At 36.3% G+C, this 25,569-nt stretch overlaps 1 protein-coding gene across 2 annotated transcripts in view; it reads left to right on the top strand.

The window, feature by feature from the left end:
- The window catches only part of SLC25A21 (solute carrier family 25 member 21), a 231,744-nt gene that overhangs the window by 116,425 nt on the left and 89,750 nt on the right, over positions 1 to 25,569 (top strand). For both annotated transcript variants that reach the window (XM_059474476.1, XM_059474477.1), the window contains exon 2: positions 16,564 to 16,612. In XM_059474476.1, the coding sequence (XP_059330459.1) occupies positions 16,564 to 16,612 (49 nt within the window). The remainder of the gene's footprint in view (positions 1 to 16,563; positions 16,613 to 25,569) is intronic.

Genomic DNA, 25,569 nt, shown 5'->3' with positions numbered 1-25,569 from the left:
TTTGTTACCATTATATAATGTATTATTTTATATATATATATATATATAAAATGTATAATGCATTGCCAGATTCCTTGGATGTCGGCTAATGTGCAATATCAGCTAAAACAGCAGACTCGGACAAGAAGTCTTTGAGAACAGCCCTGTGGAGAAGGATTTGGGAATTCCCAGGGTGAAAAGCTGGACATGAACCAACAGCCTGCACTTGCAGACCATGGGGAGAGCTGCATCCTGGGCTGCATCAAAAGCAGTGGGAGCAGCAGGGTGAAGGAGGTGATTCTGCCCCTCAGCTCTGCCCTCATGAGACCCCACCAGGTCTGGAGTCTTCTGCACAAGAAAGAGCAGGCCCAGAGGAGGGGTACAAGAATGATTGGGGGCTGGACTACCTCTCCTACAAAGGTGGGTGGAGGGATCTGGAGTTGTTCAGCATGGAGAAGAGAAGGGTCTGGGTAAATCTCATTGTGGCCTTCTAGTAACATAAGGGGGATTATAAAAAGGAGGGAAAGGGGATTTTTATATGGATGGATAGTGACAGGACAAGGGGCAGTGGCTCTAAAGTGAAAGAGTGCAAGGTTCAGCTAGATGTTAGGAAGAAATTCTTTGCTCAGAGGTGCTGGAGCATGTTGCCCAGAGAGGTTGTGGATATCCCATTCCTGGAAGTGTTCAAATCCAGGCTGGATGGTCCTGAGCAATCTGATCTAGGGAGTGGTATCCTTGCCCATGGCAAGGGGATTGGAGCTAAATGACCTTTAAAGTCTCTTCCAACCCAACCATTCTATGATTCATGCAGGAATATTGTTCTGGTTAGTGTTTATGTTCTATGCAGAAGTCTGCTGTATAGCACAGATTCAACATTGCTCTGCAAAGATGCAAAACGTAACATCTGAACTTTGACTGAAACATGATGATATCCATGGCAAATCACTATTCAAATACCATTTAATAGAGAAAATGTCTTAATGGTTTAGTTTACAAGAGAGAGGGGAAAAAAAATCTTTGCAGTTTTGATAGCCCTTAATAATGTTGAGTTTTAAAAAACATATTGTACTTAAGTTAAAAGAAAAATTGCTGTTTGCTGTCCTTTTAGCTTCTTTACTTCTTCAAAATTCCTACTATTTTTGAAGTGGTAGCAGATGCTTGTTTGCTTATCTGAGGAGGAATGCTTTGGTACCAAATTAGGTCGATGAATGCTATTGTTTAAATTAGGCTAATAGCTCAGGAAGGTGTGTTGCTTTCCTCGGAACAGCTTTCCATTTAAAATCTGCTTTTTTCCAAACATTTGTAGTCAGAACTGGGTTGCTGTTCTGTACAGGCTTCTACAGTGATTACGGTCAGGTGCAGAGGTACCAGCCATTATTTTGGAGGAAAACAGTGACATTTTCTTTATTGGGCCTCATGGTAGGAAACCAAATAAAAGTTGCAATCTAGACCATTTATAAATTAAGGACCCTGCAACATATACAAAGTGTTTATTCATGTGCTTATACATATACCATAAAACCAGTGGTAATTAGCTCCACAGATTATATCCTCTCCAGTTTAAGTATCAAGTTTCAGTTCTCTCCTGCAGCTCAGTGCAGGGCTGCTGTCTCACAGACTTTCCTAGTGGAATAGTTCCAGAGTGTAGGGCTCCTGGGGATGGTCTTCTGAAGGACTTCTATGGTTCCTGCAAGAATGAATTCTTGGAATTAGCTCTGAATGAACAGACTCATTTGATACTCATGGGCTATCCAAGACAAGAACATCCAGCCTACAAATTAGACATCATAGATTCGTGGAATGGCCTCATTTTGAAGGGACCTTAAAGATCATCTAGTTCTAACCCATCTGACATGGGCAGGGACACCTTCCACCAGATCAGGTAGCTTACTTAAAGTATCTGCAGCATGAAGCTGTGAGTGTGGAATATAAGGAATATCAAAACAATTAGATATTAAAAACTGACTGTTCTCTGAGCCTGCTAATTTCAAAGTTTTCAAACTGTCGTTTCATGCTTTTTCAAGTCTTACAGAATTTTCATGTTTTGTAACTTGAGGTTTCTCTTTATCTGTCATGCCAGATGCAGACAGAAATGGAGGATGAAAAATGCTGAATATATATTGCATAGAGGGAAAAGAGGGATTTGGAAATTAAAACCAAACAAACTCCAAGATTTAATTTATGTGTTTGCCCTAATTAAAATGTAAGATTTGCTCCGTTATAGTGAACATATTTTTCAGTGATTTATGACACTAAGATTGATAAAAGTCAAACAGCCTATGTATCCCACAATTACATTAATTACATTTCATTTAATTACTCCTAGTTTGTTTTAAAAAGTTCTTTAGGTAATATCCAACTGTTAGACCCAAATCACAAATAAAATAAGAATAAGAGCAAATATGTTAAAGGCCTGATTTTATTTAAGCAAGTGAAAGACTATTCCCATTAGGGATTGCATCTCTTCTCAAAGCAATCTGTATAACTAAGTCTTTGGTCTCCCAGTTTTTACAGTAACTAATCATACATTAATGAGATGCCTTGCTTTGTGTACAAGGGGAGGATGGTGGCTATTGCATACTCAGACTTTAGTAAGATGTTTAAGTCTCTTGTGGACTCATTGTCACAGTGTTGGTGAGTTGTGAGCTGGACCAGAGGTCACTGAGTTAGAAATTGACTGAACTGCTGGCCTGTAGGAATTGCAATCAGTGATGCAGTGTCCAGCTGGCAGCCAGTAACCACTGATGTTGCATGGGAAGCAATACTGTGGATAGCACCAGAGTGGAGCAGACCAGGATTTTATACAAGACTAAATGGAGGTCTCTCCCAAACTATATTATGCCATGATTTCATGCAAAACAAAAATAACCAGTGTAGAGGTGCACAAAATCAAATGTTCAAGAAAAGCACATAACAAAATTTAAATCACTAATAGCTGTCATCAGCAGCTGCAGCAAGAATTCTCTCTGTTGCAGACTGAATTTTCAGTGTTGCCGTTTCACACTTGTGCTTAAGGACAGTCAGTGAGCAAGTGTCTGTTTAAAGCAGTGTCTGACACTGCTGCCCTGACACTCTTCATCAGTAGAAAGCTTCCAGTTTCTGCATAGCTCAGTGTGGACATTGGGAGCCTTGCTTCAGCCTGTGCTGGTGTTTGCCCCACACCACTACATGCAGTTTTACGTGTGGCTTTTGACCAAAACTGCACCACTGGTTCCTTCTGTGAGATTTCATGTGCAAACACTATCTGGCATTGCTGAATTCAGTTTTCTTTCTTCAAGTCCCAGAATTTTCCCATGCCTTCCTCCTATTACAACCTCCTGCTGTCCTAAATTAGCTTTTCTTTCCTGCTTTCCCTGTAAAGGGTGACCAGTCTTTGGACTTCTAAGTCTGCATACTGACAATACCATATGTGGCTGAGTGCCAGAAGCTGCAAAGAACTGTGAAAGCAGGGAATTCTGAAACAAATATCAGATATAGATGAGAACAGTGGCTTCCTGACACTGCAAAACTCCATGGATCTATGGATCTATCCTCTAATCAGACCTTAGTCTCACCCAACAGTCCCTGTTGAATTCATGGTGCCTGTGGTGTGATGCAACAGCATAAGATGAGCTGCACAAAAAGCTATTTTGTGTCTTCTATTTCTTTGATATCACATCAAAACTGATCAGAGAATTAGCTCTAAAAGAGAGTAGGCTATGTTCTCTGGCAGTTCAGGAAAACAAGCAAAGAAACGTTTTCTCTCTTCCCAAAAATCTCTATTCCCTACCTTTTCAGTAGGGAAAGCTGTCTGCTCTGCTTTCAGTTCACCAAGCATTCTCCAAACCCTAACAAGCAAAAGGAGTCCAAATGAAAGGATAAGACAAAGTCTGGTTTTAACTGAAAACATATGTAATTTAGGTATTTTGGAGCCTCAGCACTAATTGCTTAATCTTGTCATTTTTTTTTTCAGTTGTGTTAAATTGTTTCAAAATATAGATATAGAAAGGTAGCAAAAGTAATTAAATTAATTAATTTGGTCTATTAGTCACAGTGCTCTAATAGTAATGTAAAATGCAAATGCTGTATCTTCAGGAACTTTGCAGGGAATTTTGCTTCTTTGATGTCACAATATAGAAGCATATGTCAGCATTTGCCTTCTGCAAGCACTCAAACTGGTTTTGATTCTTACAGGGTGGATCTTGCAGGGTCTGTTTATTCCTAGTTTTCTCAGTTTGTGAGGAGGACAGCACTTGAACTTGCCAGTATACAGGAACTCTGATTTTCCTCTTTGTTTGTTTGTTTTTTTTTTTTTATTGTGAGAGGAGGATGGATCAATGGTGTGGAGAGGAGAGGTTTGAACAATGAATTGACTTTGAAGTGCACTTTGAAGTGCATTTCAGGATATCCACTGTTTAGATGCCAGAAACTTGGATGTGTAGAACACTTTTCAGATGCTGATTGCATTACACTACTTGGCTCTGACACACATATTTTTGCAAGGGAAGTATGGACATTAAGGGATACAGAGTTTCTTTATGAGTATCAAAAGTAGTGTGGCCCACTACACCATGGCAGAGGCATTTTTTTCAGGCAAAAAAAACCTCTAAAGATACTGTAACTACATCAAGACTTAGAGTTATCCTTTTTTAATTGCCATGTAGCTGACGACTGTCAGTGATTAAAGCATGTATTAAAGAAATCCACAGGGAGATTTTAGCATCCTTGCTTGTTTTGAGGGTTCATTTTGTTCTGCAAAGGGATCTCATTTTAAAACAATCAGTGGAGAAAATGTATCTTCTACAAGAAAAGATCCTTAAGAATCCAGTTACATACATAATTACTGACCAGTAAAAATCAGGTATTTTCCCAAAGGAAGAAGTTGAAAATTTCTGTCATTACAGTCAGTGGCGGTAAGTCCTCATACTTTTAGTGGAAAATTATTCCTTCTTAACTGGTGGTATTTATTTTTTAAGACATTTATCTCTTGGCAAGTTCAGTGTTACCAGCCTCTGTACCTCTGTTGGAGGATTATTGTTCTATATTTGTGTTAAAGAGAGCTATACCTTTTTCCCTTCTACTTCTTTGCATTTTTGTTTTGTTTTGTTTTAATGCTGTCAAGCTGCTGATGTAATTAAGGTTTGGAAAGAAGAGAGGGTGTGGGCGCCTGAAAATGTTAAAGACAGGTTAATTCTAAACATGGCTTTGCATGTTGACATTTCCCAGTTAACAATCAGCTTCATAGAGGATTTCTCTTGAATCTTTGCCATTATACACTGCCAGCAGATGGGAGTGGTGAAAAATACTGGGAAGACCAGTGACTGCTAAAATAACACATAATAGTGGTGCTGTCATCACCTGTTGCCACAACATAGAATTCAACAAAAAATGCATGCAGCAGAAGACCTTTGAATATTTGACATCTTTGTATATACAGGTCACACTCAAGAAAATAATTTATATTTTTTTATTCCATCCACAGGTACTTGATAATTGACCAGTGTGTTTTAGTTGACACCAATAATCTGGTTCATTCTAGTATACATATAGACCTTCTCTGAAATATTGAGAAAATGCTTCTATTCTAATAAGCAGGGAGTTCACTCCTGAATATCTTAATATTTAAAGAGTTGTGTCAGGCCTCATCTTGTATTTGGGATGAATTTTGTATTTTAGTCCTATAGTAAGGGTTGTTAACATTGGTGGGATGTTGGAGAAGAGAAAGAAAGATGCATCTAGTTTTTGATCTCTTTGCAGAACTACATGTATCACAGTACTACTTTACTTGGATACATAAAATTTTAGTATATTCTTCTAAAGACATCTTTTGGAATTTGATCCTATCTCCATTATAGAAAGAAAAAAAAAGATAAAGTTACAGCATCAGTGGAAATTTTGGACAGCAGTAAGACAAAGATCAGGTTTGGGGTTTTTTTGTATTGCAAAAATATTCACTTTCTAGTTACTTGTGTAAAGTATGAGGAAATTGCTTGGCACTGCCTGCAAATAAGTACAGATTTCGTAATGAAAACCCAAACTTAAAACTGGTAACACATCAATTAACTTTTGAAAGTAGTGTGTTCTTCTGTCAATGTGTAATGTTACAACTACTGAAATGGACGTAAACCCCACCATGGATTGTTCCGTTTATATTGCAGCAACTAGGGGAGAGTTTGGAAAAAGCTCTTCAACTATCTTGATGGGACCCAAAACTTTTTCATAAGTCATTCAAATACAGATTAGCAAAGGGTGCTAGAAAGCCAGTTCACAAAACTAAAATGAAGACATTTTGATATGTTAAGGTGCAGCAATTCTTCAAACCTACATATCATTATAAACTACTTTTGGAATTTTTCCCTTTTTTTTGTGGTCAGTTGTCTCATTTTCCAGGCAATGGACATTCAATACCGAGCTTTCCCTGATGAAATGTTAGCTATTATTTTTGCCAAATTTCATGTATTTTCATATAAAATTACTGATTTGAAACATATGTTTATAGTCATAAGTAGTGTTTTACAGCATATATACTTTATTTTGGAGTGTATTTTGTCTAAAATATTATTAATAGATCTTGAACAAAAAGGAAGTTTTCAAACAGGAATTGCTTCTCCTTGATAGTTCTGAAACATATTTCCCATAAAAGCAGGAAATTGAAGCCATTGAAATTTAGCGAAGAAAATGAGTGAGACCTCACCCTAGCATATCTGGGCACATTGTGACTGCATGGTTTCCCCCAGAGGAAGATACTTCACAATACATTTTTTGCACTTCTGCTTATTTGCAGTGTTGCTCACTTCAGCAGCCATTCCAAAGCTGACTGCTCTAAGGGTCTCAAGCAGTAGTTGATGCAACAGTGCATCAACTGCATGTCTTGCATGTATATTTTAAACAAAAATTTTTATGGGTTTTTAAACTGTTTAGATATTTTTTACCCAGAAGAATTATTTACTTTTGTTGATTCAGAAGAAAAATAAGTTTTTCATCTACATTATGTAAGTACTTTGTAATGGTAATAGGACCATTCCTATTCCTGCAGTTAGGTTTTCTTTGGGCAATCTGTTTCTTTGACAGTTTTTGTAATTCCAGGAGAGTCCCAGTCAAGGGTGATGCAGTTTCAGTGTAACATGGACTAGTACGTGGAAAATTGCCCTTATCTATATTACAGATTCAGCATTTCCTTGTGTATCTCTGTTTGTTTCTTCACCAGAACTGAAACTGCTACTCACATTTCATTATTCATACATCTGTGTACTTCAATATGTCTTTATATTTGTGGTAAAAAGCATGAAAAAAATCCACATTTCGTTTATAAGTGTTCAATTATTCTTGACTTTAGGAATTATGGGACAAAAGTAAGCAAGTTTAATTGGTTTTTAAGTCCTCTAACTTTATTTATTCATGCATATTTCTCCTTTAGTTACATATGGAAATAGATTTGACTCCTGGTTTAAATAAAATCTTTTAAATGAGAGAGGAAAGCTGCATGCCTTTGTAATAAATGAAGAGTAAGTCTGTCAGCTATACACTGGGTCAAGCACTGTATACAGTGCATGTACACTGTGTGCTAGAAAAGAATTGTGAGAGTAAGGCTGAGGTGCAACAGTAATCCCTCAAGCTTTGTGGTCTTGGGGAGAAAGTTACTTCTGTGTGCTGCTCAAAGTAGAGTCTTTTCTTGAAGAATAAGGCTTCCAGCCACACCTGCTAGCTGATGTACATTCATTGAGGTAGGTTATTTGATTATTTATGTACCTCATCACAAAGTCCTTGGAAGGTTTGCTAAACGTTTCCTGGGGAAGCCTGAGAGGTTGCAGTTCTGAAAAAAGAATTAAGGTTTTTATAAATTGTTTTTACATACAGAGGAAGATAAAAAGGGATGGTTTAGACAACAGAATCAAATTTTGAAACCCTTCTATTTTGTGTATATCTTTCCTATATTTTTCTTTTGTTAGTTAATCCTTCATAAAAGGACCTAACCACAAACCCAGGTAATTTGAAGATGTCCATCTCAGTGGGTTAATATAATGACTTGTGTGATCAAGTACCAATAACTTGAGTAATTTAGCATACATTCCAGCTGCTGTGTTAAACAGCTTTTTTTATTCCATAAGGGCCTTAGTTTGATGATACAAGCTTTCAGTACACCCTGACTACAAGGCTGTAATGTACATGAACTCCTTATTGATCCTGCAGCAGCAACAGGCCTTTCAAAATCCTCCTTGATATTGGTGTGCATTCTGTGCAAAGTAGAGGTAAAAAAGAAAAGGGGGGGGCCTGGAGGTCTGTGACTTCCTTTACAGTGAGTGCCACAGCTCCTGCAAGAGCAGCTTTGTGTCCCGGCCAAAGAGGCACGTGCTTGGCTTTCCATTCTCTATGGGATCCCTTGTGTGAAATTTATTCACTGCAATGTCGAGTAGTACACAGAGACCCGAAATAGCTGATCTAAGCTCAGCATCAATTCCTTTTTGACACTCCAAATAGTGAGCCATTTGTAGCTTTTGCAGATAAATCCAAACTACTAATGACTCAGGTAGTATTTCTATAGCAACACCAAATATTTTTTCAAAGATCTGTATCTCATATTTTTAATTTGTACTTTGTTGAAACTCTTGTAATGGTTGAGTCCTTAAGGACAGGTCAGAAGGCTTATAGACTGTTGAATGTGTGACAAAGAGGCCATAAAGAATCTGGTCAGATGTAGCTAATTAAAGGTAAATGAAGGACAGCTGCTTTTTATGTTGCCAGCACATCTTTGATCTGCCTTACCCCTCAGACCTCTGTGGGCAAGGTAGTTAAATACAAACTAGGAGGCCTATTTTAAAGACATTAAAACCCTCCAGGGCAATCGAGTGACAGTCCAAGCAGCCATAAGCTGTTTGCTTTATTCATTAGAGAACTTTAAATGTGTCAAGAAATAAAATTATGTCCATGCTCTTAGATCAGCATTAGCAATGAAGATTACAACAGCTCTGGGACGTATGAATGGGCAAAATTCTTATGAAAACAAGTTTACTGAGAAGCATTTTACTATAGCAGCAACAAAAATATCAGTTACACATTTTTGTTGCAGGAATATTGATTCAATATGCATTGAAATATCTGAAGCTGTAGTGACACAAACATCATGTAACCCAGGGCTGACCTCAGTGGTCCCTTCAGTCATGGTTTAAAAAACTTCCATTTCAGACACACATGAAGGAAAGAATATGTCATATCTGAGTGACATAATAGCCTGTAATACTTGCTGAAAAATTTATGGAGAATTTGCACAATATATAGACTTTCACTTGTGTCTAGAGACTCAGATACTGAAGTTTGTAAACTGCAAGTGTTTATTTTATAACACAAAGTTTTAATGCTAATATAGCATCAGAAAGACTAACTAAAGAAAAAGATCATTTAGCTATATAAACAACTCTTCTGTGCTAGTCATTTTGGGAAAAGCGACTCTGCACAGAAGTATTTGTGAATCCAACTCAGTGTATTTTTAGAAAAGTTTTTGATCTCTTAATGTTTTTATTACTATTTTAAAATATGAATTTAAATGGTAGTTAAAGTTAATCGAATTCCTGTGACATTCTAAATGGTAAATTCTGGTGACCCATGCTATATTACCTCAGTAAAACTTAAGAACTTGAAGAAAATATTTGCTTTTTTTAATGTTTTGTGCTGTGTTTTACTCCCATATATCTTGTGTCAGTACCTAAATGTCACCTTGTTTGACTGCATAATCAAACCCTCCATGCTATTTAGCCTCACTGGAACAGCTTTGGTATTTAACATCAGGTAAATGTGTGAAAAGTCTAGAATTCTAAAACTATATTTTTGACTATGTCATAAATGCAAATTTGGTGGGTGTTACCATACAAAGAACACTTCTACATAGCCTTTTGCCTAAGAAAGGCTCTGTGTGAGTAGTGGAATTGGAACTGCATCCCTGTGAAAGTAGTATATGCTATTGGAGTCTGGAAGAACCTTTCTTCCAAAGACATGTAGCTCTAGTAGAAGATTCTTTGTTATGAACCACTGATTTTTGCTGGCTGATTTGACAATTCCTTCTAGACTTATTATAAATATATTTGACTATGCATAATTTAAAATTAACTCAGTCCTCCAAATTGTCATAGATTTCTCTAGTGGCAAATGTATGAGCATCATTCAAGCCAGAGGCATGAGGTTAATCAAGTTGGTAGGCCTGTGAAACAAGGACTTAATTTTTTCATGTTAAAATATGCAGCAAATAAAAAATCAAATTAAACTGGAAGATGACCTTTGTTTTTACTCAGTACTTAGAGAACATAAATGAGCAGTGAGCAGTTTAAGTGAAGCATGTTAAGAGATTCATAGAGCTGCATTCTAGGCAGCAGTAGGTACAAAGATGTGGTTATTGCTGGCAGCACGAGCATAATTTCCTGATATGACGGATTGTGCCTTGAATGTTGAATGTAGAAATCAAACAATGAATAAATTTGTGCTAAATTTAGAGCAGTTTACATACATGCTTTGAACATTAAAGCTAGATATTTTTTACCCCTCAGGCAAGAAATATATTGATAAAATATTGCAGAATTCTGCTAAATGTAAGTTAGGTAGACATTTGCTCATCATGGTTTTTATGAGCATATTCACAACTATCCCACTAACATTGAATCAACATGTATCAGCTCGTTGTGTGTTAGACTGAAAAATGTCTGATAGGGTAGAACTACTGTGAAAGGAAATTACAGTTGCTTGATAGGACCGTTTGTCAGCAATCTGAACATCCAATAAAGATAAGACAGAAGAAAGTAACTAAAATATAAGAATAATCTCAGGGGGCTTTATTTTTTTTCATTTTTCCAACAAAGTGCCTGAGGCAAGACAAATACTTCCTCAATACGTTACTTATTGACAAATGTTGAATTTCCAATATCATTTTATCATTACTATAGTAACCTCTCAGTACTTGTATACACATGTATTATCTCAAGGTGGAATTTGCCCTTCCAAAGATACAAAGCTTTGTGCATGTGTGCCCAGGTATAGATCACAACTTAGATTTGAGTGTCTTTTATTCAGAGTAAGACTAAGAAGATGTGTACCATTTTCTGTCTTTATTCACTTAATTGCTGTAACCCAATTTTCAAGCTCAGCAAAAATAATGCCCTACAATTACATTTGTTTTATATTTGCAATAGAACTGAACAATTTCCCATTTGGTAATAATGTTCTCTTTAGCTGGAGCAGGCAGCAGTGAAATGCAACAGATACTGGCTAAGAACTGTGAGCACTAAAGATGAGCAGTTTGAAATTTCTGATGCGAGCACTGAGCAGCAGCATGTTTCTAGCTATGTCTGTGTATTGGCACTTGCAGGCTGAAGGGGGTTATGGCTGAGCTGGTCCAGGCAAAATGCTGCCTGAAACACTCATTTTGAGCTCCTGTCTTCCACACATCTAGGATGTGATTCTCCTGACCTTGAGGAATCTTTACTTGAAACCTTGAAGATTAAAATGTTAGTTTGCTATACCATATAACCAAGGACCCATTATTATTTGAACACAAGTTGAATTGCTTTCATGGAGAGTGCTGTGAGAGCACTGACCTCTTTCAGCACAAATAGCCCAAAAACCAAAAATTTCCATCAGCTGCTGAAATCTAGAGTGGTTTGGTTTTCTTTTTTTTGAAAACCAGGTAATCACTGTTCCCAATCCTGCTTTTGGGGATAGCAATTCCAGATAGCAGTGCTACACTGACAGGTTGCATCTGTTAAGGAAAACTGCTATCTAACAAGAAGTTGAGCATGAGCTACCTCCTCCTGTAAACATGCAAAAAAATGTGCATGCATTTCTTCTAAAATGTGACAGTAAACCAACAGCTCCTTCTGGGACCCTCCTGTGGTCAGCCAACACATTTTTAAACACAGACATCCTTGTCTACACCAAGGGTAAAATCATACTCAACAATTTGTTTAATTAACATGTTTTCTAGTATATTTTCTCTGTGTAAACTAGTTCTCTGAGGAAGAATGACTCATGAATACAGCACTGCCATTATGGAGTACTTTTTGGAGTAACTTTCCATTTATCCACATTTTCTAAGTAAAGCATTGATTTGGCTCCTTACCAATCTTTGTGAGGAGCTCCAGGGTACCATTAGTTAATCCCATACCACATCACTAAATAGAATCCTGGGCAAGAGTTAAAATAAGTGTCACTTTCTTAAGTAAAGGTTAACAGGTAGATCTTTCTCAGCACAATCTGTGCATGCTCTTGTATAGTTTTCCTTGAAGCCTAGTTGACATGTACTACAATTGAGAAGGGCACAGTACATTACTGCTTCCCTAGGAAAGGACTGAGCCTTGGCTGCCCAGTGAACCTAACATTTTGGGGCCTTTTCTGTGGAAGGTGTACCCTTACAGAACAGGTAAAAGCTTTATGTGTCTCTGAAGATTAGGTCAAATAGCCATCTGATGGAAATTAATTAACCTGTGCAGAATTTACTGCAGGGATCTTTTGTCCAGGCATTGATTGTTTATGAAATAGTGCTGTTACAATCAGGAGGAGAGTCCATGCTCCATCCCATCAAATGGAGTGTTTTAGCCAAGAGAAAAGCATATTTAAGAGGAATTTGTCATTGTTTTGATTAGGATACAAAGATCAACATGAGATTCTTTCTGTCAGACTTGTATTCTCAGAAGGAAATGTATAATGCACATAAAATATTTATGATCATTTCATACATTGTAACTGTATCTATGTAAAAGCCAAAAAAAATATCAACTGTTCCAGCTATACAATATACAGTGCCTGATGTGTTTATTGCCACATTTTCTCTGACCAGTCTCCTGTCTGTTGTGTTCCTCCAGTGACTGTGTTATTCCAGGGAAATGAGTAACACAAGGGGAGGAGGGTGCATAATGTCTTCTACACTGTAGGGGGTTGTCTGAACTAACACATGGATCATGCTCCAGCTCTCTTGAGTCTGTGTTGAATCTGTGTTCATGTATGATGCAGAAAACACATAGAGGGTGAGCTTCTCAGGTTATTTTGAAAGAAATCAGTGTCCATCACAGGCACTTCACACTTTTCAGCTCATAGCTTTGAGGATCAATGAAATGCTGGAGATAAAAATATAAGTACTCTCCTAAGGCATTCCAAAGCCCAAATGGTTCTGGTTTTATCTGTGTTATTTTGCAAGAACTGTTAGCTAGAATTCATTCTTTTTCTTCCAATGCAGTGAATAGATGAAGTATGGAAACCCTTGCAGATACAAGGAGAGCTATAATCCTGTGCTGCTGAAATCTCAAGCTTTCACATTTTGCCAGATGGATTGTTATAACACATTTTAAACAGTGTCAAAGTATTCTCAAGCCATGTATGATTATTGATACAAGACTTGCATGAATGATGGAATAGAGCAACAAGGAACAAAGGAGCTCAATATAGCCACCAGTCACCAAAATGTTTGCGTTGAGGAGATGTATGTGAAATTGACGGTTTGAAACTTTAAGTGTGAATCTTGTAGAGGGAAATGTAATGTAATCCATAATGGGAAACAATTAGACAGAAGATATTAGTTGGGAAAGGGAAAATGATTTACTGAGGAGGGTCAGCTTGGGGGTCAGCATTTTCTGTCATTTTATTCCCTCCATGGGCTCAGTTACTGAGCAGAATGTTTTACATAATAGAATTCTGGACTCCCTTCTTGGTTGTTGATGTTCCACTTGTGTGTGCTCAGAGCATGTCAATGATGACAGCTGGTTATTTCTTCAACACACAGATTTTGATAATGTCTTGTTTTACGGTCACTATTTGGTTTTCACAGGGAATTTTTTCCCACCCAGAAGACAACAAATGTTGGAGTGACCCAGTAATTGTTCTTTCCTATATTTCCTTTGGGCTCTTGTTCAGCTAGTTGGATCAGAGTTGTTTTAAACATAATTAGGCCATCATATATCACTCTGGGTTAGTTTGCACGTGACATCACCAAGGAGACCCAATGGGACAATTAGAGTATTTTTGGACAATGTATCTGTAACTATTTTAACTACTTTGTTTTTTTTAAGTTTGTAAACAGTAGTCTGCAGAGTGACAAGTTAAGATATATTGCACCCTAATAGAGATGTTTAGTAAATTAGATTTTCATAGTGCTAATTGAATTTGTTATAAAGCTGATGAACATTAGCTAAGGAAAGGGCAATATATTTTATTTTATTGAGCACATCTCAGAGTGCTTGTAATTTAGTAGGGCCACCACACTTTCTGGGCAGGCTATCAAGTAGGATGTTGTAATGATTTGCATGACTACTATAGTAGATGGAAAAATGTAGCTTGTGTTCGTAGCTGTTCCATTAGTGTCTTGCACAGTGTGCAGTCCTTTGGTGCTCGTTGGAGAGCTGTGTCATAATCCCTGCATCTTTTGAAGAATTTGGTCTGGTGAAATCAAGTAACTATACATCGTTTAAAACCTGGTGTGTAATTAGATGATGAGACAAAGGAAAGACTGAGAAAGGCAGATAACCAATAGAATCCTGAACTTATCAAAACAGAGCTCTTGCCAAGGACCTTGGAATTCATCTGATTCAGTTGCTGGAAAAATGCCTGAATTAAAAATTATCCTACAAGGACCAAGAAAATAGAGGCAAATTCTGGCACTCTGCAGTTTTCTCCCAAAATGGTCATTAATGCTGCAAAAACAGAATAGGGTGAACAACCCTTGGCCCCATGCTTGGCCCCCTACTGTAGGCTCTATCTGCCAAAATTAGATGGAATAGAAGATCAAAAATGGGGAGAGGGGGAGAAGGCTGGAAAAAGAGAGCTTAGAAGAGGAGGGTGGTTGGAAAGGGAAATACTCATAGGCTATGCCCCCTGCCAGCAGTGAAATACTCAGTTGCAGCTCCACTCACAAAGCACCTGTTGGCAGCTGTTGGAGCAGTTTATAGATTTTGGGACGGTTCCCTTATGTGAAATGTGATATGATCTTATTTTAGTAAAATAGAAGCAATTCTTGGACAATAATTAAAGCAATAAATATACCTGCCCAGTAATAATCATTGGCTGATATCACCTGTATTGTCTTCGTTTTATCCAATATTGAAAATAAACAATCTTGCATGGAGTTAAAAGAAAATACAGCAAAACAATGATCATAAATATTAACCTGATACTGTCTTTCAAACTCAGTGGCAGAAAACTAGGGATCAAGGGCTGCCTGGAAAACTTTATGTTTTTCAATCTTTATGCATTAGACTGTAATGATAAAAAAGAATGAAAATGAAGCTCAGATGTGGTGTGTGCCATTAAAGGAAGATGACAGGGTCTGGAACTTAGGCCAGTGACATCTGAAACAGGAGAGCATCCAGTGGAACATAAGCATGTGCCGTGTGCTTAGTTTCAGTGGGACTCTATGTTATACCTAAAGAAAGGAATTTGCAGATATTTTCACTTGAAGAAGAATTCTTTCTTGAATCAAGATTTTTGGAAATTTAGCTCTGACTCATCAAAAGATTCTTTATTATGAAAGCTTTGTAATTATTTTTACAATAATCATAAATAAAGTAAATAAATGCATTCAAACATTGTAATAAGTATAGTCTTCATGACTTGTTACTTCATGATGTAGCATTGAATTTATTATACTAGGTAAAAAGAGTGAGTGGACATTTTAGCGTCCTAATAACCAGGGCACAGAAATTTCAAAGACATTGTAATTATTATCTAGGAATGTATGCATGTATTTTCTTAGAACTTCAAAGTTCTGTAAGATTTCTGTAGTAGATTTTATTCTGTCTGCATATTGACAGATCTCTAAAATGCACTTTTACAGTGGTCTTGCTAAATACATCTTTTTACTGCTTGTTTGCTCTTTGGAGTGAGGCTGATATGCCAAATGAAAAGGAGAGTAGCAAACCTAGAAATTTAACTAGAAAGTTTTCCCTAGGTTATGTATGGACTTTTCATCAGGTGTCGAGTGAGTAGAAAAAGTAATAGAGCCAGCTTTGAAGGTGGTGTTGACAGGTGCATTTGGGACCTTCCAGGTCTCTCTTATTACCTTGGCACTGGCCCCTTGAGATTCACACTCAAAGGGGAAAAGCCAGGACCACACATCAGCATTAGCACAGGGCAGGGTAGGACGAAGAACCAGTGAAGCTGCAGCTCAGATACTCAGGAATCAGCTGTCATCTTAGCATCAAGGGCATCTGAGCCACCAGTGCAGTCCTGCAGTGTTCTTAGGAATTATTCTTGTACAACAAAGAAGCAAGTGCCAACCTGAACTCTCTTCCTTTGCTACTCTCAACAAGACTTAATGTATTTATTTATGATGCCAGACAAATGTTCCCACTATTTTTAAGTCAGAAAACTGAGTGAAAACTAAGATTAAATTGATTATGTAGGTAAAGTCCTCACTTAGCCCACTCCAGTGAACAACTAACTCTGTTCACTGTCGAAAAGTTTATACACACTACAGAAGCACATGTTTAATGTATGAGGTGTACGAATATTGTGTCATCAATGATATGTGTAGGTTTTTACATTGCCTTTCAAATTTAAAAACTGCTGGAGTCAATGAAAATTGAATTACTGTTTGTACAAATGTTTACTAGGCCTTTCTTTGTTATTCATTTATAGGTCTTGTAGAAATTTGCCTGATGCATCCCCTTGATGTAGTGAAAACAAGGTAAGATCATGCTTGAACAGGTTTTGTTGACACTGGAAGATATCCAAATTACAAGCTGTCAAAAAATAAAATCCTAGAACTTCTCCCAGTAAGATAACTTGTTTCTCTAATGACATTTATATTTACTTACCTGCATTTACAGCATTTGACAGATGGAATTTGAGTAGTATGGCACATTTCTGATTAGAGGTCATCTAAAGGTGTTAAATCTGGTTATGACATTTATTTTTACTCTTGTAACACAATGCTATGACATGAAGATGGCTAAAGTTAAATTCACTTCGTATATGTAGTATCTGCAGTAATGCTTTTATATTTAATTGGGAAATACCATATTGCCTTCAAAATAATTTTCATCAAATTTTAATAAAAATAATAAGAGGAGATGTTCCATATTCTCTTTGTAAGATAAATAACTTCATGATTTTATATTTTAAAAATAGTTTTGTCTTTATTTTTTTTTCTGAATATTTCTTCTTATGTGAATATAAATTATTAAATGCCCACAAAAATTTGCTGAAGTTAGTTTGGTTTTTGTTAATGTTGGTTACTGAAGTGGAAAAAATAAATAGCTGTGTTTCTAGTTTCTGGAATTTCCTATGCATTTTAGTTTTTCTATAAATTCCCAAATCAGTGTTACTGCACATGAAAAGCAAACCAGAATGGAGAAGCATACTGGTAGAAGGTGAAAGCTGTTCATGCCATGTGTGTTACACAGTGCCAATAATTACCATAGATACTGTTCCTGGAGCTCTGTCTATGTCACAGACATGTAGGCAGAAAAGCTTCACTAGGAGACTAATCAGCACCACACAAATGATGAGGACAGCTGTGATCTCTGGAATATGCTTGAAGTTGTCAATTATGACTTCATATTCTAGTTTCAGTTAGCCAACATGTGCTTTTTTTGGATGCATTTTTGGCTTCTATTTAAATCACATTTTGTGATTTGCCTAAGACCTTGAGATGCATTTTTTTGCAGGTTGCATTTTGCAGAAGGAAGTAATCTGTGATCATTGCCCCATGCCAGGAAAGAGTGCACCTGGAAAGGCTCCAGGTGCATTAAGTGCTGCTGAGGTGCTGTAGGTCCTCCTCAAGGCTTGTAGTTTGCTCAGGCAATCCTGCCATATCCCTTCATAACGTGGATGTGTTGATTCATACAGAGACAATGCACCTGGTGGTTCTCAGGGTCCTCTCTGCCCCTCCAAGTACCACTGGAACAATCCTATTAAAACAAGACATTCATGAGACTGAAATTAAAGACTCAGAAGCAACAGGGTACAAGCAAAACAAATACAACGCCAAATTTAAAAGAAAAAAAATCTATCAAGTGGTCCCCAAAGGATGTGCTTTAGTGACTTCATTTTGGCAGTTTGTGCTTTAACTCACCTCTCGCTTTCAAGCTTTGGTTTTACTCCTCCTCATTTTTCTCTTAGTACTGGTTTAGAAGTCATGTTCTTTTGTAGTAAGAATGTAGATAATTCATAATTTAGCGTAAGCCACATATCATGTGCCAGAAAATGCATTAATTGCACATCTGTACTGGCAATCAACAGAGGTACTTTCAGTTTTCTGATAGGAACTGTGGACTTTCAGAACACAAGGACAGATTTCCCCATGTCTCTTTGAGCTTTCACTGAGTTTTACACACTTTTAGTAGTGAAAAGGCTTTTCAGATCTGAGGTCCTAAAATGTAAAGCATTAAAGAGTGTATGGGGATATTTGTCAAGCTGTAACAATCCTTAAAAACACAATAAAAAGTAAAAATTGGGAAACCCTTAAATTTGAAATGTAAGCCCATAAACAGTGGAATTTTTAGAAGAAAGAAAGAAGTAGGAAGAAAGGAAAAAACAGTAGCTATGCAGAAGAAATCAGATTATTGATCAAAGTAAAACTGAGGGGCTGAATCAAATTAAAAATCCATTAAACAAATTTCTTCATTTGAAGAAACTTCCATTGAGTTAATTCTTCCACTGAGTTAGCTGCAGCTCTTTGCAGAAGTGGGCAGCACCCAAGTGATAGTTTTTCTAGTTTGTTGACGCAGATGTATTCAGAGATATTACACAGATTTTGCAGAAACATTTCCGCAGATCTCAGCAGATGGTAGTAGTTCAAAATACTTACATTTTGAAAGCAAATGACAAAACCAAGAATAGAATGTCCTTTGATCTCATCCATCATTTTGTTCTACGTTCCTTTCATTTTGTAATGGTCCCAATTTACTATAGCAGATTAATTCTTTGATGGCTTTGAAAGTTTAAATGAAACATTGGTTTTAATTCTGAATTTTGGACATAGAATGTTTTCTAATAGTTTTTCATTGACTTTATTCCTTTCTTGCAGTGCTTCTAAGTACTGTTGTGTGCTTAATCTTTCCCAACATGGTATTGATAATCCACTGTTTCCTAATCACTTCCAGCTATTATAGTTTTGGTGATTAGTTTAGGGTTTTCTTCCTATTGGTTAGGTGAAAGGATGTATGAAAGCACCGTTTGTTCCCTAATTTTTAGGGTGTCTTGAGTTTCCTACCTTTGTTCTTAGAAGTGTGTTTGGTTAAAAGAGTCCTGTGGCCATTTCAAATTATGTAATCTCATTGATCTAAGTTACTGTTCTGAAGGAGTTTAGGGAAGATGTCAGAGGCTCTCATCTAGTGGACTGGTGGCTTAGTGCTTCATTGATATTTTGTGTAAGTGCATGTTTTTAATAAAAAATTGGAGAAAATAAAGTTTCTGTCAAAGATTATTTTGAAACCCTGGAAAATGGTTTGGCTCTTTTATGACATTTTGCAATATCTTTTCTGTGTTTAGCAATTTTCTATTATTCTACAGTAACAATGCTAGATTTGTTTATCTGCTCACATCAAGGGAGGAACAGTATATAAGTACATGCTTATAAACCATAGAGAATCCAAATGCTTAATGAAGTGTTTTTTTCCTAAGTGTACATGTGAAAATAATTTTATTTTTTTCTCTGCTAGAACACCAAAGATCACTACTCTAAGAAATTCCTGATAGCTGGATAGATTTAGATAACTATGATTCATTGTTTTAGCTTTATGAATCCCACTTATTCTTTGAAATGAAGCTCTTTCCTCATTTGCAAGATATATTGGAATAGTGTCTGATGAGATATTTAAAAAAGATGTTCTGATTTAATTTTTTTTAGAACAGTTTCTAATAGCTATTTTATATATCAATTACCCTTATGATTAAGTTAGCCATCAAATAAAGTACTGAACCTCTGTTCTTTTCTTCCTAAATACAGAGTCTGGCAAGTTTTTTTGTGTGTCCATGTATGAGAAGTGACAGCACTAGTAAGAGTTTTCTGGCACAGATACAGTCAAGACATAGAAGGTCTATTTTTTAGTTAAGAGCTCTAGATCTTTCTGTCCTAGAAGGTGAGGGAGGAGAAAAGTGTCTTATCTTAGGATAAAGGATTGGGTTTGCTTACTTTGTACCTTTTTTTGTGTCTGAAGCATAATGCAGGCTGTAATGTTGTTTTCATCCGTGAGACTTTCAAAGGATGACAAAACAACCTACTAGGTCATGATACATAGGACAAGACATTGCCATATATATTACTTTAAATTGAAAAACAGTAAAGTGTTTTTCCAGGTAGAGTTTATATGTTTTGATTCAATTAAATATACAAAATTCACAACTTAAATACGTTTTATTGTTGGATAATTAATATTTATGCAGAAGCTCACAGATGCGTAGTTGGTGAGAGAAAGGGAGAATTACAGGGACCTCTGTAAAGCCAAGGGAAAGCTAATTGTATTTGAGGAATCAGTCAAGCAAGCCTAGCTGGTAACTGGAGGATCTTGCTGTGGTCTCTCTGACAGTTCCAGGTTATAGTCTGAGGTTATTTCCCTAGGCTTATGAGTTGATTCTCCTTATGTGCTTTTTCTTTTTCATTGATTATCACCAGTATTTATACAGCTGAATTTTAATGACTCCACTGTTCTTGAAAACAATTTCAAAATTTCCTTTGCAAGTATTCATACAGACTGTGAAACATATATTTGTGTGGAAATAGTAATTTTGGATGTGACTTGGTATTAAGTAGTCAGGAAATGGAAACCTACTGAGTAATTTTTTTCAGCAGTTATCTACAGAATTTAATAGAAAACACAAATGAAGAAATGTATGAATAGGTGTTTTCAAATAATAGATTAAAAAATAACAACAGAAATCTTTCAAATGCATAACATCTGAAAAGAAAATATATCGGAAATCCCTGTGAACCAGAAAAATGTTATGGGAATTAGATGAATCATTTACTTCTCTATTCCATTTTAGGTGTAATATGACATCACTATGCATTTTGAGACAAATATCTGAAAGAGAGATGGTTTCTCTCACATCACAATAATACCAAATTGTCCTCCAGATCTATGTTGACTTCAGTGGAGATAGATGAGTTCATACCACTGGAGTATTTAGAGGTTTTTTGCTTCAAGACAATGTATTCAAAGAGAGGTGAATGTTATGCCAAATACCATATAAAAGACTTGGAGAAAATATAGTTTATTATTTTATTAATAATAGAATAGTAGAATCATCAGGGTAACCTTTGTCCTAACATTTTAGACATATATTCAGTGGGCAGTTTTTTAATACTTCTCTAGTTAACTCAAATAATGACAGTTCCATTTGATTTTTTTCTCGATGCTGAAAACATTCTTTTCTATTTTTCTATATAGTTGTGCATTCGCAAGGCAGTCTCACATTGAGATGAGCATGCAATTTCAAAATCAATGCATAAAGGAGACCCAGGAGACATTATTTTGAAAGACTTTACTTTCATTTATCAGGAGAATAATTTATAAGGCATAGCTTGTTTTCCTGATCAACCTATCACATGTTCCGGTGTTTTTTTATTAAAGCTGTTTCTCACCTTTGGCAGGAAGGCTGCAGTCCATATTGCTCTACTGTAATGCCTCTTCACAAAGTTCAGCTTTAGATCAGAATCTTCATATGGACTGACTTCTGGTCTCATGTGTGATCCTGAACATCAGCATTTAAAATATGAGGCAAATAATTCACCTGAGAAACTGTGGAGGAAATTTTTGTGTAGTTGGGATGGAGATTTTAAATTTTGCTAATCTTTCTGAAAAATTCTAAACCAACATCATTAATCTGAAGGCCCAAATCTAAAAAATAATTTGGAATCTAAATCGAGGTTTGGAATCTGCATTACAGACCCATTTCTAGTTAGCAACTGTTCTGCTGATTTGTGTGCATGTTTATCCATTGTGTTCCTTTGTTCCAATTCTGTCATTTTGGTCTTATTAAAAAAGTTCAGCTTACTACATGTGTTTCTGATCTCATTCCATCTGTTATTTTGCAAGAGCTACTTCCTTTATATCATTAATTCCTCTTTGATTTTTGGTCTTTTTTGTTTGAATGGGCAGAGGTGGAGCTTGTTTCTGAAAAACATTGGTTAAGGAAGAGTTCATTGTCCTTATACAGTGTTACCATTTCCAAGTGAGTGACCATAGTTCACTTGGTTTGCTCAGGCCGTGATAAGTTCATGGTACTTGATGCAAACTGCTCTAGTTAGATTCGTAACAGTTTTAAGCAGAAAATAGTCTTCCTGTCCTGGGAAAATTGTCAGGATACCAAAATATTCTGTATTGGAATGAGCAGTTGGACTCTCAGAAGACCTAGAAAAACAATGGGTTATGGCCAATGAAACTTCGTGCAATTAATTTGGATTTTGGAAGTTTTCACTTCCTTTTTTCCCTTTCTTTCTTTTCAATGTCTTTTAAGTAATTTTGAACAAGAAAAACAGAAGGTTTTGTTAGAAAATGTAGAGAACAACATCCATTGTCATCTAAAAGAAGTATGTAAAAATATATTGAAACTGATAGTTTCTTGAGAAATGTTTTTTTTCATTTTGACAAAAAAGAACCAAGTAAAAATAATCCCTGACCAACTCAGCTTAATGTCTTTATTTCATCCAAATGCCAAGGCTTTTCTCTAGGATTAGATTTCCTTCAATTATCAGTAGCCTTTGGCACAATTTTTCACAGGGTTTGTGTGCATATTGCAGCTTATACTCTGGTTTTATCATTTGAATTTCAGCATTGAAATACTTTGGATATTTATGTACAGATAATTTTTTTTTATAATGAGGACTTTACAGTTTATAGTAATTTAGACATGGATGTGATCCAGTGCTCTATAATTTGCCTTTCTTTTTCCTTCTATGTACAATCTGTTAGGAATTAATAAGGGCACATGGGCTAATAATTCCTGCTAGATATACTATTGCAATTTAAATCCTTCCCTGAATTAAAGAGCAGTGTTGGTGTACACTGTTAAACAGATGCTCTGATTTGCAGTGCTGGTCAATGTGATTCCTGTTCCTATGTGCTTTTTTTTTTTTGTGCTATTCGTCAGAGTACCACGTGTATATTTTATAAAGAGTGTCAAGATCTTTTGGGATAAAAGGAGCTGCATCAATGTGGCTTCATCATCTCCTCATGTGATACTGTACTATATGTGATCAAACACCAGAACTGCTTGATGATATCCCTATTTCAAATCAGTATAGATTTTTGGAAGATCTATAACCTATATTCTTTTCTTGATTTTAAAATAATTCTATACCTTCTTGGAAAGAAATGGAATTTCTGCATCATCAAATCAGACTGCTACAGATGTCTCAAGCTTTTCTTTAATTTTGATTACACATTGTGCCATCTACTCTTGAGTTTTTAAATGAATAGGTGGTTCTTTTTTAGGGATGGAAATACCCTAAAATCGTAATTTCCATTTGACAGCATGGCATGCTTTGAGTTACATGTTTCCTGTGCCATTTCACTGGATTTACCAAAACTTCTCTCAGTTTCTTGGGTCACTTGTGATCTGTAACAACCTAGAATTTCTAACACCCACAAAATAAACCATGTCCACCTTCAGCTCAAGATAGAATAATAATCTCTATTTACCTATTAAAGCATTCTATCCTTGTTTGTGAGGATTTTAGGGGAATAGTATGAAATAAAGACAAGTCCAGATACCCAAGTAATTACTTACATACTTCAGAAGTGAACCAGAAGGAAGTGAAATGGGTCTGTGTGCAGGGAGCAAGTGGTGAGACCATCATAAGGGAATTGAGAGAGACAGTAGTAGATGGGATAAGCTTTTCAGACAAGGAAGCAAGTGGACAGTCTACCAGAGAGAGAAAAAGAAAAAGAATGGCAGGGCAAGAAGGAACGTGTGACGATTGTGTAATTTCTTGTCAGATAGATACAGAAGGGATGTTTGTGGTTTATAAAAGGCTGGTGGACCAAAGCTGACTTGGAGTGGCCTTGCTTTTCTTCAAGATGCAATTTTGCATCTTGAATATTATAAAATATCAAATATTGAATTTTTTTTGAGATTTAGAGTGTAGTGCCAGTGATGCCAAGCTCGTGAGTTCAATCCCCATTTGGGCCGTTCCCTTAAGAGTAGGACTTGATGGTCCTTGGATCCCTTCCAACTCAGACAATTCTATGATTCTGTGAGAAGGTCTTTTACAGTCCTCAAATGCAGTTCTGTCTAGGTGAACCCTTACAGATGGTTCCTTGAGCAGCTGATTTGGGGAGTAAATGGTAATTGTGCTGGAAGACATATAGAATATTATCTATCCTGCTAGTGGCAATTCTTTTGACTATGGACACTTGCAAGATATATTCAGTCTTTTGTTCTCTTAACAATTTTTTGCTTGTTACTTAATTTTTCCTCCTATTTGGACAATAAGCTAGAAGAGTTTCAGGTCCCTTTAATGTCTATTTTGTTTTCATTCTAATGACATAGCACAATATTCTTTCTATGTTTGGGTTTCCAGTGCTTACAAAGTTCATATAAATATACTGGCAACTACAAGGGCAGAACTTGTAAAAAGACAAGAGCCTCAGGGTTTCTCTCCAATAATCTGCATCTATATATTTACATGCTTTAGAGAAATAAATGTACACAGATATATTTGACTGTAGTGGTACAGCATCTTCCTTGGTAGAAGAAGTGAAGTTTCTTTATATTTAAGTTCTCTAGCACTGGAAAAACCTGCTGGAGATTAGTTGTGTCTGCCTGATGCAGTTGCAAAAAAGTGGTACGGACTGTGTTTTGTGATTTCACAAGATGTACATTCTATGCTTGCAATTTAAATCCAAGAAAGCTCTGGAATTTTTTTCTTCCATTTGTTATTGCCTTAATTTAATGAAAATGCTTCCTTTTATAATATGAGGCTACAAATAGCCCTCTTGTAGACAGGACAGGAAAATGTGATGAAAGAGCTCTAAAACTGTGATGGCGAGGAATCATACCATGCCTTACAGTTATGAGAGAATAATTCTTTTGTCATTACGCTGCCCAATGGGAAAAAGAAAAAAAGGAAGAGAACCCAGGACTAAGTACCTCTAAAATGTACTCATTGTAGTGTTGTCTGTTTCTCTAGTTAGAGACTACTGAAGATGTTAAAGATAGTATAGAAGCACTTGGAATTTTTTTGTGCTGTCTCAAGATATCTACAGAGAAACAGGATATTTACAAGAATCAGAAGCCTTGTCTAAATTTTCATGACAGAATATTCAAATTCAGTTTGAAACATTTTGAATCTGTGGGTCAGTTGACAGATCTGGAAAAATACAGCCATGTTTGTACAGAAAACACCCTGTGGTATTATAGTGTGTTATATTGTATTAAATACAATAGATGTGTTTAATTATTTTATTCATTTAGATTCCCTCATGCTATTGTATTGCTGTCAAAAAAGGAGTCCTGGAAATTACAGTAATGTAACTTTTTTGAGTTATGGGAATTGCCTCAGTGCTCCTTATACTCTTAACAGGGAGAAAGAAATAGCATTAGAAGACTTGGTGCTCAGTGCAATGTGAACTACCTTGTACATCACTTGTAAATCTGATTTATTTCTTTTGTACATGGGACATCTATTCAACTATTCAT

The sequence above is a fragment of the Ammospiza nelsoni genome, chromosome 6 (assembly GCF_027579445.1).
Source record: "Ammospiza nelsoni isolate bAmmNel1 chromosome 6, bAmmNel1.pri, whole genome shotgun sequence".
NCBI classification, from domain to species: domain Eukaryota; kingdom Metazoa; phylum Chordata; class Aves; order Passeriformes; family Passerellidae; genus Ammospiza; species Ammospiza nelsoni.
Note: the sequence above shows the minus strand (reverse complement) of the source record. Positions and strands in the feature narration are given on the sequence as shown.